At 40.8% G+C, this 12603-nt stretch overlaps 2 protein-coding genes across 2 annotated transcripts in view; one reads left to right on the forward strand and one right to left on the reverse strand.

Annotated features, from left to right (window-relative positions):
• THSD7B (thrombospondin type 1 domain containing 7B) overlaps positions 1-12603 on the reverse strand; it is a 790054-nt gene that overhangs the window by 569486 nt on the left and 207965 nt on the right. Inside the window, exon 3 of the mRNA XM_050750933.1 lies at positions 9305-9550. Coding sequence (XP_050606890.1) covers positions 9305-9550 — 246 coding nt within the window. The remainder of the gene's footprint in view (positions 1-9304; positions 9551-12603) is intronic.
• DARS1 (aspartyl-tRNA synthetase 1) overlaps positions 11313-12603 on the forward strand; it is a 1211452-nt gene continuing 1210161 nt past the window's right edge. Inside the window, exon 1 of the mRNA XM_050750987.1 lies at positions 11313-11316. The gene's annotated coding sequence lies outside the window, so the exon portion shown is untranslated. The remainder of the gene's footprint in view (positions 11317-12603) is intronic.

The following is a 12603-nucleotide window of genomic DNA, read 5'->3' on the forward strand; positions in this document are numbered from 1 at the left end:
CTCTAGTTCTTTTAATTGTGATGTTAGGGTGTCGATTTTAGATCTTTCCTGCTTTCTCCTGTCTGCATTTAGTGCTATACATTTCCCTCTAAATAGTGCTTTAGCTGTGTTCCAGAGATTCTGGTATGTTGTGTCTTTGTTCTCATTGGTTTCAGAGAACTTATTTATTTCAGCCTTAATTTCATTATTTACCCAGTAGTCATTCAGGAGCAGGCTGTTCAGTTTCCATGTACTTGGGTAGTTTTGAATGAATTTCTTAATCCTGAGTTCTAATTTGATTGCACTGTGGTCTAAGAGACTGTTTGTTATGATTTCTTTCTTTTTTTTTTTTTTTTTTTTTTTTTTTTTGAGATGGAGTCTTGTTCTGTCGCCCAGGCTGGAGTGCAGTGGCGTGATCTCAGCTCACTGCAAGCTCCACCTCCTGGGTTCATACCATTCTCCTGCCTCAGCCTCCCGAGTAGCTGTAGCTGGAACTACAGGTGCCCGCCACCACGTCTGGCTAATTTTTTTGTATTTTTAGTAGAGACAGGGTTTCACCATGTTAGCCAGGATGGTCTCAATCTCCTGACCTCATGATCCATGCCTCGGCCTCCCAAAGTACTGGGATTACAGGTGTGAGCCACCGCACCCAGCCGATTTCTGTTCTTTCACATTTGCTGAGGAGTGTTTTACTTCCAATGGTGTGGTCAATTTTAGAATAAGTGTGATGTGCTGCTGAGAAGAATGTATATTCTGTTGAATTGGAGTTAAGAGTTCTGTAGCTGTCTTTTAGGTCCACTTGGTCCAGAGCTGAGTTCAAGTACTAAATATCCTTGTTAATTTTCTGTCTCGTTGATCTAATATTAACAGTGGGGTGTTAAAGTCTCCCACTATTATTGTGTGGGAGTCTAAGTTTCTTTGTAGGTCTCTAAGGACTTGGTTTATTAATCTGGGTGCTCCTGTGTTAGGTGCATATATATTTAGAATAGTTAGCCCATCTTGTTGCGTTTATCCCTTTACCATTATGTAATGCCCTTCTTTGACTTTTTTTTAATCTTTGCTGATGTAAAGTCTGTTTTATCAGAGACTAGGATTGCAACCCCTGCTTTTTTTCTTTTTTTTAATTTCCATTTGCTTGGTAAATATTCCTCCATCCCTTTATTTTTGAGCCTATGTGTGCCTTTGCATGTGAAATGGGTCTCCTGAATACAACACACTGATTGGTATTGACTCTTTATCTAATTTTCCAGTCTGTGTCTTTTAATTGGGGCATTTAGCCCACTTACATATAAGGTTAATATGGTTATGTATGAATTTGATCCTGTCATTATGATGCTAGCTGGTTATTTTGCCCATTCGTTGATGCAGTTTCTTCATACTGTCAATGGTCTTTATAATTTGGTATGTTTTTGGTTGTACCAGATTTGCCTTTCCATATATAGTGCTTCCTTCAGGAGCTCTTGTAAGGCAGGCCTGGTGATTTTGTCACCACCAGCATTTGTCTCTCAGCATTTGCTTGTTTGTAAAGGATTTTATTTCTCCCTCACTTATGAAGCTTAGTTTAGCTGGATATGAACTTCTGGGTTGAAAATTCTTTTCTTTAAGAATAGTGAACATTGGCTCCCACTCTCTTCTGGTTTGCAGGGTTTCTGAAGAGATATCCACTGTTCATCTGATCGGCTTCCCTTTGTGGGTAACCAGACCTTTCTCTCCGGCTGCCCTCAATATTTTTTCCTTCATTTCAACCTTGATGAATCTGACAATTTTGTGTCTTGGGGTTGCTCTTCTCAAGGACTATTTTTGTGGTTTTCTCTGTATTTCCTGAATTTGAATGTTGGTCTGTCTTGTTAGGTTGGGGAAGTTCTCCTGGATAATATCTTGAAGAGTGTTTTCCAACTTGGTTCCACTCTCCCTGTCATTTTCAGGCACACCAATCAAATGTAGGTTTGGTCTTTTCACATAGTTCCATATTTTTTGGAGGCTTTGTTCATTCATTTTCATTCTTTTTTCCCTAATCTAGTCTCCAAGTTTATTTCATTAAGTTGATCTTCAATCTCTGATATCCTTTCTTCCACTTGATCGATTCAACTATTGGTACTTGTTTATGTTCACAAAGTTCTCACGCTTTGTGTTTTTGTGTTTTTCAGATCCATCAGGTCATTATATTCTTCTCTAAACTGGTTATTCTAGTTAACAACTCCTTTAACCTTTTAGGTTCTTAGCTTCCTTGCATTGGGTTAGAACATGCTCCTTTAGTTGGGAGGAGTTTGTTATTAGTCACCTTCTGAAGCCTACTTCTGTCAATTCATCAAACTCATTCTCCATCCAGTTTTGTTCCCCTGCTGGCAAGGAGTTGTGATCCATTGAAGGAGAAGAGGCATTCTGGTTTTTGGAATTTTCAGCCTTTTTGCACTGGTTTTTCCTCATCTTCGTGGGTTTATCTAACTTTGGTCTTTCACGTTGGTGACCTTCTGATGGGCTTTTTGTGTGGACGTCCTTTTTGTCAACGTTGATGCCATTCCTTTTTGTTAGTTTTTCTTCTAACAGTCAGGCCCCTCTGCTGAAGGTCTGCTGGAGTTTGCTGGAGGTCCACTTCAGGCTCTGTTTGCCTGGGTATCACCAGCAGAGGCTGCAGAACAGCAAAGATTGCTGCCTGTTCCTTCCTCTGGAAGCTTCATCCCAGAGGGGCACCCACCAGATGCCAGTTGTAGCTCTCCTATATGAGGTATCTGTCAACCCCTGCATGGAGGTGTCTCCAAGTGAGGAAGCATGGGGGTCAGGGACCCAATTGAGGAGGCAGTCTGTCCCTTAGCAGAACTTGAGTGCTATGCTGGGAGGCCAGCTGCTCTCTTTAGAGCCTGCAGGCAGGAATGTTTAAGTCTACTGAAACTGTGCCAACAGCCACGCCTTCCCCCAGGTACTCTGTCCCAAGGAGATGGGAGTTTTATCTATAAGCCCCTGACTGGGGGGTGCTGTTTTTCTTTCAGAGATGCCCTGCCCAGAGAGGAGAAATCTAGACAGGCAGCCTGGCTACAGCTTTGTGGCGCTGCAGTGGGCTCCACCCAGTGTGAACTTCCCAGCGGCTTTGTTTACACTGTGAGGGGAAAACCACCTACTCAAGCCTCAGTAATGGCGGACACCCCTCCCACCACCAAGCTCGAGCATCCCAGGTCGACTTCAGAGTGCTGTGCTGGCAGCGAGAATTTCAAGCCAGTGGATCTTAGCTTGCTGGGCTCCATGGGGGTGGGATCCATTGAGCTAGACCACTTGGCTCCCTGGCTTCAGCCCCCTTTCCAGGAGTGTGAATGGTTCTGTCTCACTGGCATTCCAGGCACCACTAGGAGATGAAAATAAACCCTGCTAGCTCTACTTCAAAATAGCTGGAGAAAAGCTGCTTAATTTAAACAGTTTTTGAAAAGCTTCCTTAGAGAATCTGCTAATTTATCTGACAACCATTTATTAAATACCTACTATGTGAAGAGTGTTCAAAAACTTTGACAAATTCAGACTATGATCTCATTCCTCACCTAGTTTGAAGTAACCCTCATAACTAATGACAACAGAGATTTTTTATCTGGAAAGCTGTACACAGTATCAGCAGGATTGTGGAACTGTGGTAAGCTCCCTGGGTCCATCCTTGTGCTGGGTGGATGTCCTTTTTTGATCTTGATGATGCCAATTTCAGCTGTTCTTTATTTTAAAACACCTTTGAGTCTGCCATATTTACTATACAATAAAGATAAACATGAAATAAAGTGCTGAGTGTATAATACTGTTCTGGAACTACCCCACATTTTAACCTTCATTTATTCCTTCAATGTTTGGTGAGCATTTACTATGAGCTAGGCACTTTTCTAGGTGCTACTCTTTCTAAGGAAATGGAAACAAACAAGATAGTCCTATCCATATATGTGAGATGATGTGTTGGGACATTATTATTAAGCACTCTTAAAGGACATGATTATCGTGTTCTGGGCTATCTATAAGGTTGGTGCAATTGCTTTTGCAGCAACCTAATAGTTTTGAAAGAGTACATCAAACAAGATTCTTAAGACAAATAACCTAAGTGAACACAGACTGGAAGTTTTCTGTTTTGTGAATTCTCCAGTGGTTAACACAGTGACAGGCCAAAGCAGATTCTGAACAAACAACCCTTCACAACACAGCACTCTGTTTCAATAGGCAAAGGAGGCAAATGACCACGCCAAGCTTTCATCTACTGTCCTTTTTTCTTGGCACTATCCCAGGCTTCAATATTCATCTAAAAATTCATGAACTAATACCCAGGGTTTTCTCAAGGAAAAAAGGATGTCTAGAAAATCTAAAATTAGGTACAATGCCTCAAAAATATGTTAGGGAAAACCAGGCTGGTCTCAGGGGTTTGTTTCACAAGCAAATCAAAGTGGGGGTGCAGGGCGCCCAGATAGATCTCTCAGCATAAATTGGCACAAATAGACTTATTTTAAGGGATCTCTAGTCCATGCAAAATAAGGATAAATTAATACATACCAGAAACAAGGCAGGATGAAATAAAAGAGCCCATCTATTCAGTGCCAGACCACAGTATTGGAATGATATTTTACAGATTGGCTTCTCTGTGTAGTAATATCACACAGACTATGTAATACTCTCAGCTGTGCAGCTTCTGCCTTGAGATTTTCTTAAGAGTTTTACTTGGTATTGGTCACTGTCACCATTTAATACTGCTGTCTTACATTTGATTTCATACTCTAAATAATCATTTAGGAGATAGAACAGCCATTTTCGGATGAAAACTGTTGCCTCCCAGTGGGGTGGTAGGAATTCCTGGTAGGTCATCTGAGCTGTCGCTTCTAAGAAAGATGTTTGCAGCTGATGTTTTCCCAATATTCTTGTGTGTTACAGTGTCTTTCACCAGAATGGGCCTCTATGAAAGCACAAGAGATCTGGAATCACAGCTGTTCTAGAATCAGGTTGTGTCTCAGCTCTCTGACACGAAGCATTACACTGCTACTATGTTCTTTGTCTTTCTTTACCCCATCTACTAAACAGCACTGCCTCATCCTGCAGTGTTAGAATGCTTTTTGCCTTCCCCTCAGTTGAGATCTAGGATACAATATTTTAGATGTTAGTCAGGACACAGGAAAGTGCCCGAGTGCCAAGGTGTCTTAAATGACTCCTATCTCATCATGTTTGGGGACATAGAATAACATGACACCCAAGATCATGATGCCCAATGACAGGGGACAACCACACAAAGAGCCAGGGTGGCAACTGGCAAGCAAATTTATTCTCTCTCTCATATCCGTTTCCCACCCATAGTATACACTGTGAGTGTTTAATGATATGTTGGAGGTTGGGGAGGTCCACAAAATTACAAATAGACTGGAGGAAGAGGTTTCCTGTGCTCTATATATGTCTTAGTCAAAAAGTACAACTTTGAAACAAACTTACGGCTATACAATGCTAATCTTCATGTAGTTCTAAAATTTCCCACAATAGCATAACATGAACTGGTCTCTGTCTCCTTTCAACTTAAATTAGTTGCTCACAGCAACTACTTGGTGGTGTGGTGGCCCCAGGGAACGCTTCTCAAATGATCTCCTGTTAGTTACAATTCCCTTCATGGAGTCATGCCTTAGGGACGGTCATTCATAGTGTTTAGTGTGAAAATGCTGGACAGTTGAGCCCAGCTCGTGAGAAGAGTATCCCCAAAAGCGATGCTACTGAAGATTATTAATATCCAGGGACTGGAGCACTTTTCTACCTATACCTTGTTCTTAAAATATTTTCCCCTAATTTCCTGAGTGACTAATTTATTTACTTCCTTTGATTTCCCTACCTTCTCAAATCCTGCTTGTTCAAATGATGCTTCTCTAGGGACACTTTAATTTCATCACCTGTGCTAAGCCCTCATCACAGCATTCCAGAACCTCTAGCTTTACCCTACTTTGATGTTTTATTTTTTTGCACAGCTCTTCCAAGTTTACTTTATATTATTTATTTGGTGTATTTTCACTAAAATTTAGGTTCCAGTGGGGGAGGGAAGTTTGTCTTTTGTGTTCTCTAAGGTATCTCAAATGCTTAACATAGTGTTTGGCATATAGCAAAGGCTTAATGGGTATTTGTTGAATGAATAAACACATCTCCAATAGCAAAAACAGCGGAAGGATAAAAGTCAAACAGAATTCTGAAAGACTTTTTAAAACACTATGAGGAATCAAAAAAGGATGCATTTACCTCCTGGGGAGAAATAAGGTGAATTAACTTGATGCATGTGACTTGCTCATGAGTTCTGGGAAAAGAAACATGAGAATTTTTGTTCCCTAATAGATTTTCATTTTCCTTTCCCTTGTTAACAATTAATTTTAATCACTGATATAAAACCAGAAACAAAAGTTAGTACATAGCCTCTCTGCTTTCCCGTGGTAGAGGCCATAGCCCAGATTTCAGACAAATTAGAATGTCAGCTGATGTTTAGTTGCCATTACTTATGTATTCTCCTTCCCACAACCAAGTAGAATCATTAGTTACATCATTCTCCCTATGGAACACCGGTTGGTTGGTATTTCAGTTAATTCTCCAATACTCCTATTTCCTACAGCTTTACCATTTTAAAAGTTTATTTATTTATTTTTATATATTTATTTGTGTGTGTGTGTGTGTGTCAAACTCAGCAACATTTTCAAACGGTAGAACTAGGGGGGCAGGTTCATCACCAGTGAAGCCTGTCAGCCTCTGTTTTCAGACACTAAGGTTCTACCAAATGAAGATCAATATAGAAACTCATCTTGCGTACATCCTGAATTATTACTTTCCACATTATCTTGTTGAAAAAAAAATGATGCACACAAATGCATGCATATTAGTAGGTATAACCTTATCTTAGTGCATATCTTCACTGTGCCTATCATGAGAGTCTGTGTGACATAATGGAAAGAACACTGGCTTCAGAGTTGAGTGAATTTGTGCTTGGATCTTAAAGCAAATTCACATCCCCTTTCACTCTCAAAAATGTTCATTTGGGTGGTAAACTCTCTGTCACACTAAATATTATTTATATTTACTTAATTTATAACTCTGTTACAATTATTGGCCAACAGTAGGTACTTGATAAAAGGTAGGCATTGTTTAACAAACATACATGTAGTTCAGCTTTCTCAGCATTGCCAGGAAGGTACCATTCTGACTTCCAAGATAACTGCAATAGTTATTAACAAAGAAAATGGAAGGTTGCCTATACATCAGCAAACCTTTGAAAGTATCAGGAAGAGAGTATTAGCTATCCCATGAAAAAAAAAAACTGAAGGATAGAGGCATCAATGTCAAGGTCATCATGAAACCCAGATTTTATTCCTGCCTGTATACCATCGAGAAGCCTTCTAAAGTAAACCTCCAAAGAGAAATAAGATTTCTAAATTATATAGAAGAAATATGTTTCTACCCCATGAAACTATTATTATATGCTAAGGAAAAGAGATACTCTCTTTCTGGAAGAAACAAACACACCTGCAAATAGCAACAATAGTGGTCATCCTTCTTGCAGTGCCTCCTATGTGCTAAGCCCTGGGCCTGGCATTTCACATGCCTGGTCTTCAACCTTTCAAGCCTGCCACACAGGCAGTATTATCAGATGCATTCTACTGAAAAAGTAAATGCCTTGGAAAAGTTGTATAGCTTGTTCAAGATCACACCGCTAGTAAGTGATGAAGATACAATTTTAATCCAGGTATTTCAATGTTAAAAGGGATAGAGGTCTCAGAGTTATGCCATTTTCAAGCTTCTGTTTTACTTCAAAATTAGTGTTTTGAAAGACTCAACACAACACAACAAGAAAGGGTTCTGTGAAGCTGAGAGTTTGTGGTAAAGAGACATGCACTGCATCTATACCTTCTGCATTTGAGGGAAGGAATGATACAAATCTAAGGGGTCATTTTAGCAAAAAATGAACAATAAGAACATAAGGAACTGTGTTCAATCAACACTGGTTCCAACTGGGAAGTGGGGATGTGAGAGGCTAAGAGTTCTGACAACAGAAACCTGCCTTTCTAATGCACACTTGATATCAGGTTTGAGGAAGAGCCAGGCTTCACCCCACCACCAGTAACTATTGAGTTGGTTACCCATACCCTTCACACATCACCAAATCACTAATTCATACAGAAAACTATTTTTTCCTTCTATTATTTTTTGCTGGGGAAATGATTCTATAGACATGGAAGTTACAAGAAACTATAAGAAAAAGGCCTATCATGAATAGCTACAGATTTAACAGATACAGTTCAGGGCAGCTGCTCAGCAGGAAACACCACAAAACCGTCCCTAACAGATTTCTGTCTGTTATCAAACCGGGCCCACTGCGAGCCAACGACCTAAAGGAAAACACACTGCAGACCTTTACCCAGGTCTATGGAGCCACATAAAATATAACCAATGTTAAAATGTAGGCCAGGCACAGCGTGGTGGCTCACGCCTGCAATCCCAGCACTTTGGGAAGCTGAGGTGGGAGTACTGCTTAAGCCCAGGAGTTTGAGACCAGCCTGAGCAACATAGTGAGACCCCATCTCTATATAAAATAAAAAATATATATAGTAGCACATACCTGTAGTCCCAGCTACTCAAGAGGCTGAGGTGGGAGAATTTCTTGAGCCCAGGAGGTGGAGGCTACAGTGAGCCATAATTACACCATTGCACTCCACTCTGGGCAACTGAGTTTTTGTCTCAAAAAAAAAAAAAAATGAAGTTAAAATGTAGCCATTAATATATGTTAAATCCTTTCTTGAATATTCTCTGGCTCCTTAGGGATTCAGGAATTGAAGAATGCCACATAGCGGCAGTAAGATTTGAAAACAGAACTGAGTTCGAATCAGGATACTGCCACTCATTACCTACATAACTTCAGAAACTATTTAATCTCTCTGAACATTAGTAGCTTCATTTGTAAAATGGAGATGCCATGAATGGCCTCTTAGGTTACTATGAGAATTAGGTGTGTTGTGTCGGGTAATAATAGCTAATGGTTACTGAGCATTTACTATCTGTCAAACACAGGATGAATTAAGCACTGCTGGTAAACTAAGGCACTCTAAGATACTTGAAGAAATTCACATAATTAGAAAGTCACAGAAACAGGACTTAAACCAAGGGAGTCAACACCAAAGCCCATGATATTAACCTGTTCTCCTGTGCTGCCGATTATGGAACTTGTATACTGAGTGAAGACTCAATAAATATGAGTCACAGCTACTTTCATTACTGAATGAATGTAATTAATTACATTTCTATAACATTAAATGAGGTTATATATTAAAACACTCACACTAAAGACGGCATAAAGGCATAATACCTGGGACATTGCTGCAGTTCTCCTTCAACAATGCAGGCTTCTTTCTCAAGAAGTTCAGGGCACTCCTTTCCACCTCCAATAGCAATGTGCTTCACATTCCGGCTCCTGCTCCTAAACCCTGGCAAGAGACTCCCTGAATGGCATGTCTTGGAGCAGGGGCTCCAGGAGGACCACTCGGAGGTTTCACAGTCTTTGGGCATGATGCAGGACTGAACAGTCAATGGGAAGGAGTCTTGCATGCAAAGGCTGAAAAAAAAAGAAGTAGAAAACAGGAGGCCATAGATTAATGGATGTGAGTAACATTATAAACTGCCTACTATGGGAAAAAAAACTCTGAAATTTCAGCATTTAATAGGAAGATTTTTAAAACAATTTTAGAGACCTCATGAAAAAATACTGAAGAGCATAACATTTGAAGTGTTTATTTCTTCTGAAATAGTGAAGCTGCTTCACTCTAACAAGATATACATGTAAGATGGATCCACCTTTATCAGTATTATTAGAAAATAATGAGGGTCCTTCTAGGCTGCTTTTTTTTTTTTTTTACTGAGACGGAGTCTTGCTCTGTCGCCCAGGCTGGGGTGCTGTGGTGCAACCTCCACCTCCCAGGTTTAAGCGATTCTCCTATCTCAGCCTCCCAAGTAGCTGAGACTACAGGAACACGCCACCACGCCCAGGTAATTTTTGTATTTTTAGTAGAGAGAGGGTTTTATCATGTTGGACACGCTGGTCTCGAACTCCTGACCTCAAGTGAGGTCCCGCCTTGGCCTCCCAAAGTGCTGGGGTTACGGGTGTGAACCAGCCACCGCACCCAGTCCTTCTAGGAGGCTTTCACCTACGTTAGCCTACTATTACCATGGATTGACTGGTTTTCAGGTGTCCAAACTGTGCTGCATTTCACAGATAACTTTCTCACAACAAGCTCACGAGCTTACATTTTATTATATCTACTTTGTAGATACATTTAGGCCCAGAAAGGCTAAGTAATTGTACAGTATCAAAAAAGGTAAATATAAACTTTAGAATATTCATCTATCCATTCTTGTACATACTGGGCAATTTTTTAAATGTGCTGTTATATTTTCTCATGTTGTTAGGCTCTGAGCACCAATTTACTGATCTGCAAAATGTGTGTGATCAAGTACCAACAGTCTAATTAGGAAATAGGTAAATAAATAAAAAGATAAGATAATGTGATAATGTGGCCAACCCGACATAAAAGTATTTGTAATGATGAGGAGAAACACTGATGAGGCAGTGATGAACCCCCGGTAAGGCAGAAGGGTGCTCAGAGAGGCCACCTGGGCTACATTTTTAAAAGATTAATGGGAGTTTTTCAGGCACAGAGAAAACACTATTCTAAGGCAAAACAACAGCATATTCAAAGGTTTGAAATTATACCTTTTGGGGATGGGAACCAGTGGTATACTGGAGCTAGCTCTAGCTGCTCACAGGAGCCAACTGTTAAATTTTCAGGAATTTGCAAACCACTTGACCTCCTGTAAGCTTAACATTGGCCAAAGTCAGAGTATTTACAATACAGAAATTGGCAAATGCTACAAATCAAGCCCACTCTCTCAGACTCCTGAGAACTGGTTGCTAACCATTCATAAGCACACCACCGGCTACACGTAGGAGCCCATTTGTTCTGCTGAAGCATAAAGTGCCAGGAGGAACGTGGATAGAAACGAGGTATAAGGGTTCTTCAAAAGCTGCTCTGAAAGGGCTTCCTGTCACAGGCTAAGAAATTTGTTTAATTAGGCATTAAATGACTTCAAGTGGAGGGAAATCAGATTCATATTGGGAGATAATATTTCAAATATTAATTGGCAATCTGTTCCTTTTGTCCCTTGTTATTAGTTCTTTTATTCAGTCAAAGGCAACCAATACTTTGGGAGGAAAAGGATAATATTCTAAGAATGTAAACTAAAGAAGGGGTCAATGTTCAAATACTGACAGACAGCTTTTGGTAACAGTTCCTCTGAATGTGGTTTAAAAACGGTGGCGGGGGGGCAGGCATAGTGGCTCATGCCTATAATCCCAACACTTTGGGAGGTCAAGGCAGGCAGATCACCTGAGTTCAGGAGTTCGAGACCAGACTGGCAAACACAATGAAACCTTGTCTCTACTAAAAATACAAAAATTAGTCAGTCACAGTGGTGTGTGCCTGTAGTCCTAGCTACTTGGGAGGCTGAGGCAGGAGAATTGCTTGAATCTGAGAGGAGGGGGCTAGAGTGAGACGAGATCGCACCACTGTACTCCAGCCTGGGAGAGTCTCAAAAAAAAAAAAAAAAAAAAAAAAAAGGAAGAAGTCTTAAATTGTTTCATTTCTAACTTGTGAAAATACATAAATGGGGGGGGGGCGATCACTTATAGAAGACAGAGTAAAACATGCTCATATTTGGCCATATTGATAGTAAATTTCTGTATTATACCCCCATTAAACTATTAAGAGTTAATGTGGTGTTCACAGAGGAAAAGCTAAATCTTCCTCTGGTCCAATATTTTATTTTATTTATTTTTCGAGACAGGGTCTCACTCTGTTACTCAGGCTGGGTGCAATAGTGCAATCAGGGCTCATTGCAGCCTCGACCTCCCCAGGCGCAGGTGATCCTCCCACCTCAGTATCCTCAGTAGCTGGGACTACAGATGCACACCACCACAACAGTCTAATTTTGGTATATTTTGTAGAGACAGAGTTTTGTCACGTTGCCCAGGCTGGTCTTGAGCTCCTGGGTTCAAGCAATCCACCTGACTTGTTCGCCCAAAGTGCCAGGATTGTAGGCGTGAGCCACCAAGCCCAGCCTCAATATTTTATTTTTTAAAAATCTATTCAGATAATATTAGTCCTTTCAAAATGAAAAGGGCAGTGTATCATTGTTACTGTTCAATTCAATGTGACAATTTTGGGGCCTGGGATCAAAATCGATTAGAAAGAACCTCTCCTGGCTGGGCACCGTGGTTCACGCCTGTAATCCCAGCACTTTGGGAGGCCGAGGCGGGCGGATCACGAGGTCAGGAGATGGAGACCATCCTGGCTAACACAGTGAAACCCCGTCTCTATGAAAAATACGCAAAATTAGCCGGGCGTGGTGGCGGGCGCCTGTAATCCCAGCAACTCGGGAGGTTGAGGCGGGAGAATGGTGTGAAGCTTGCAGTGAGCCGAGATCGCGCCACTGCACTCCAGTCTGAGTAACAGAGTGAGACTCCGTCTCAAAAAAAAAAAAAAAAAAAAAAAGACCCTCTCCTGAAAATATCTCACCTAATACAGAAAGCAATGTCACTGTTGCCAAGTAAAG

This window comes from Macaca thibetana, chromosome 12 (genome assembly GCF_024542745.1).
Source record: "Macaca thibetana thibetana isolate TM-01 chromosome 12, ASM2454274v1, whole genome shotgun sequence".
Classification (NCBI taxonomy): Eukaryota; Metazoa; Chordata; class Mammalia; order Primates; family Cercopithecidae; genus Macaca; species Macaca thibetana.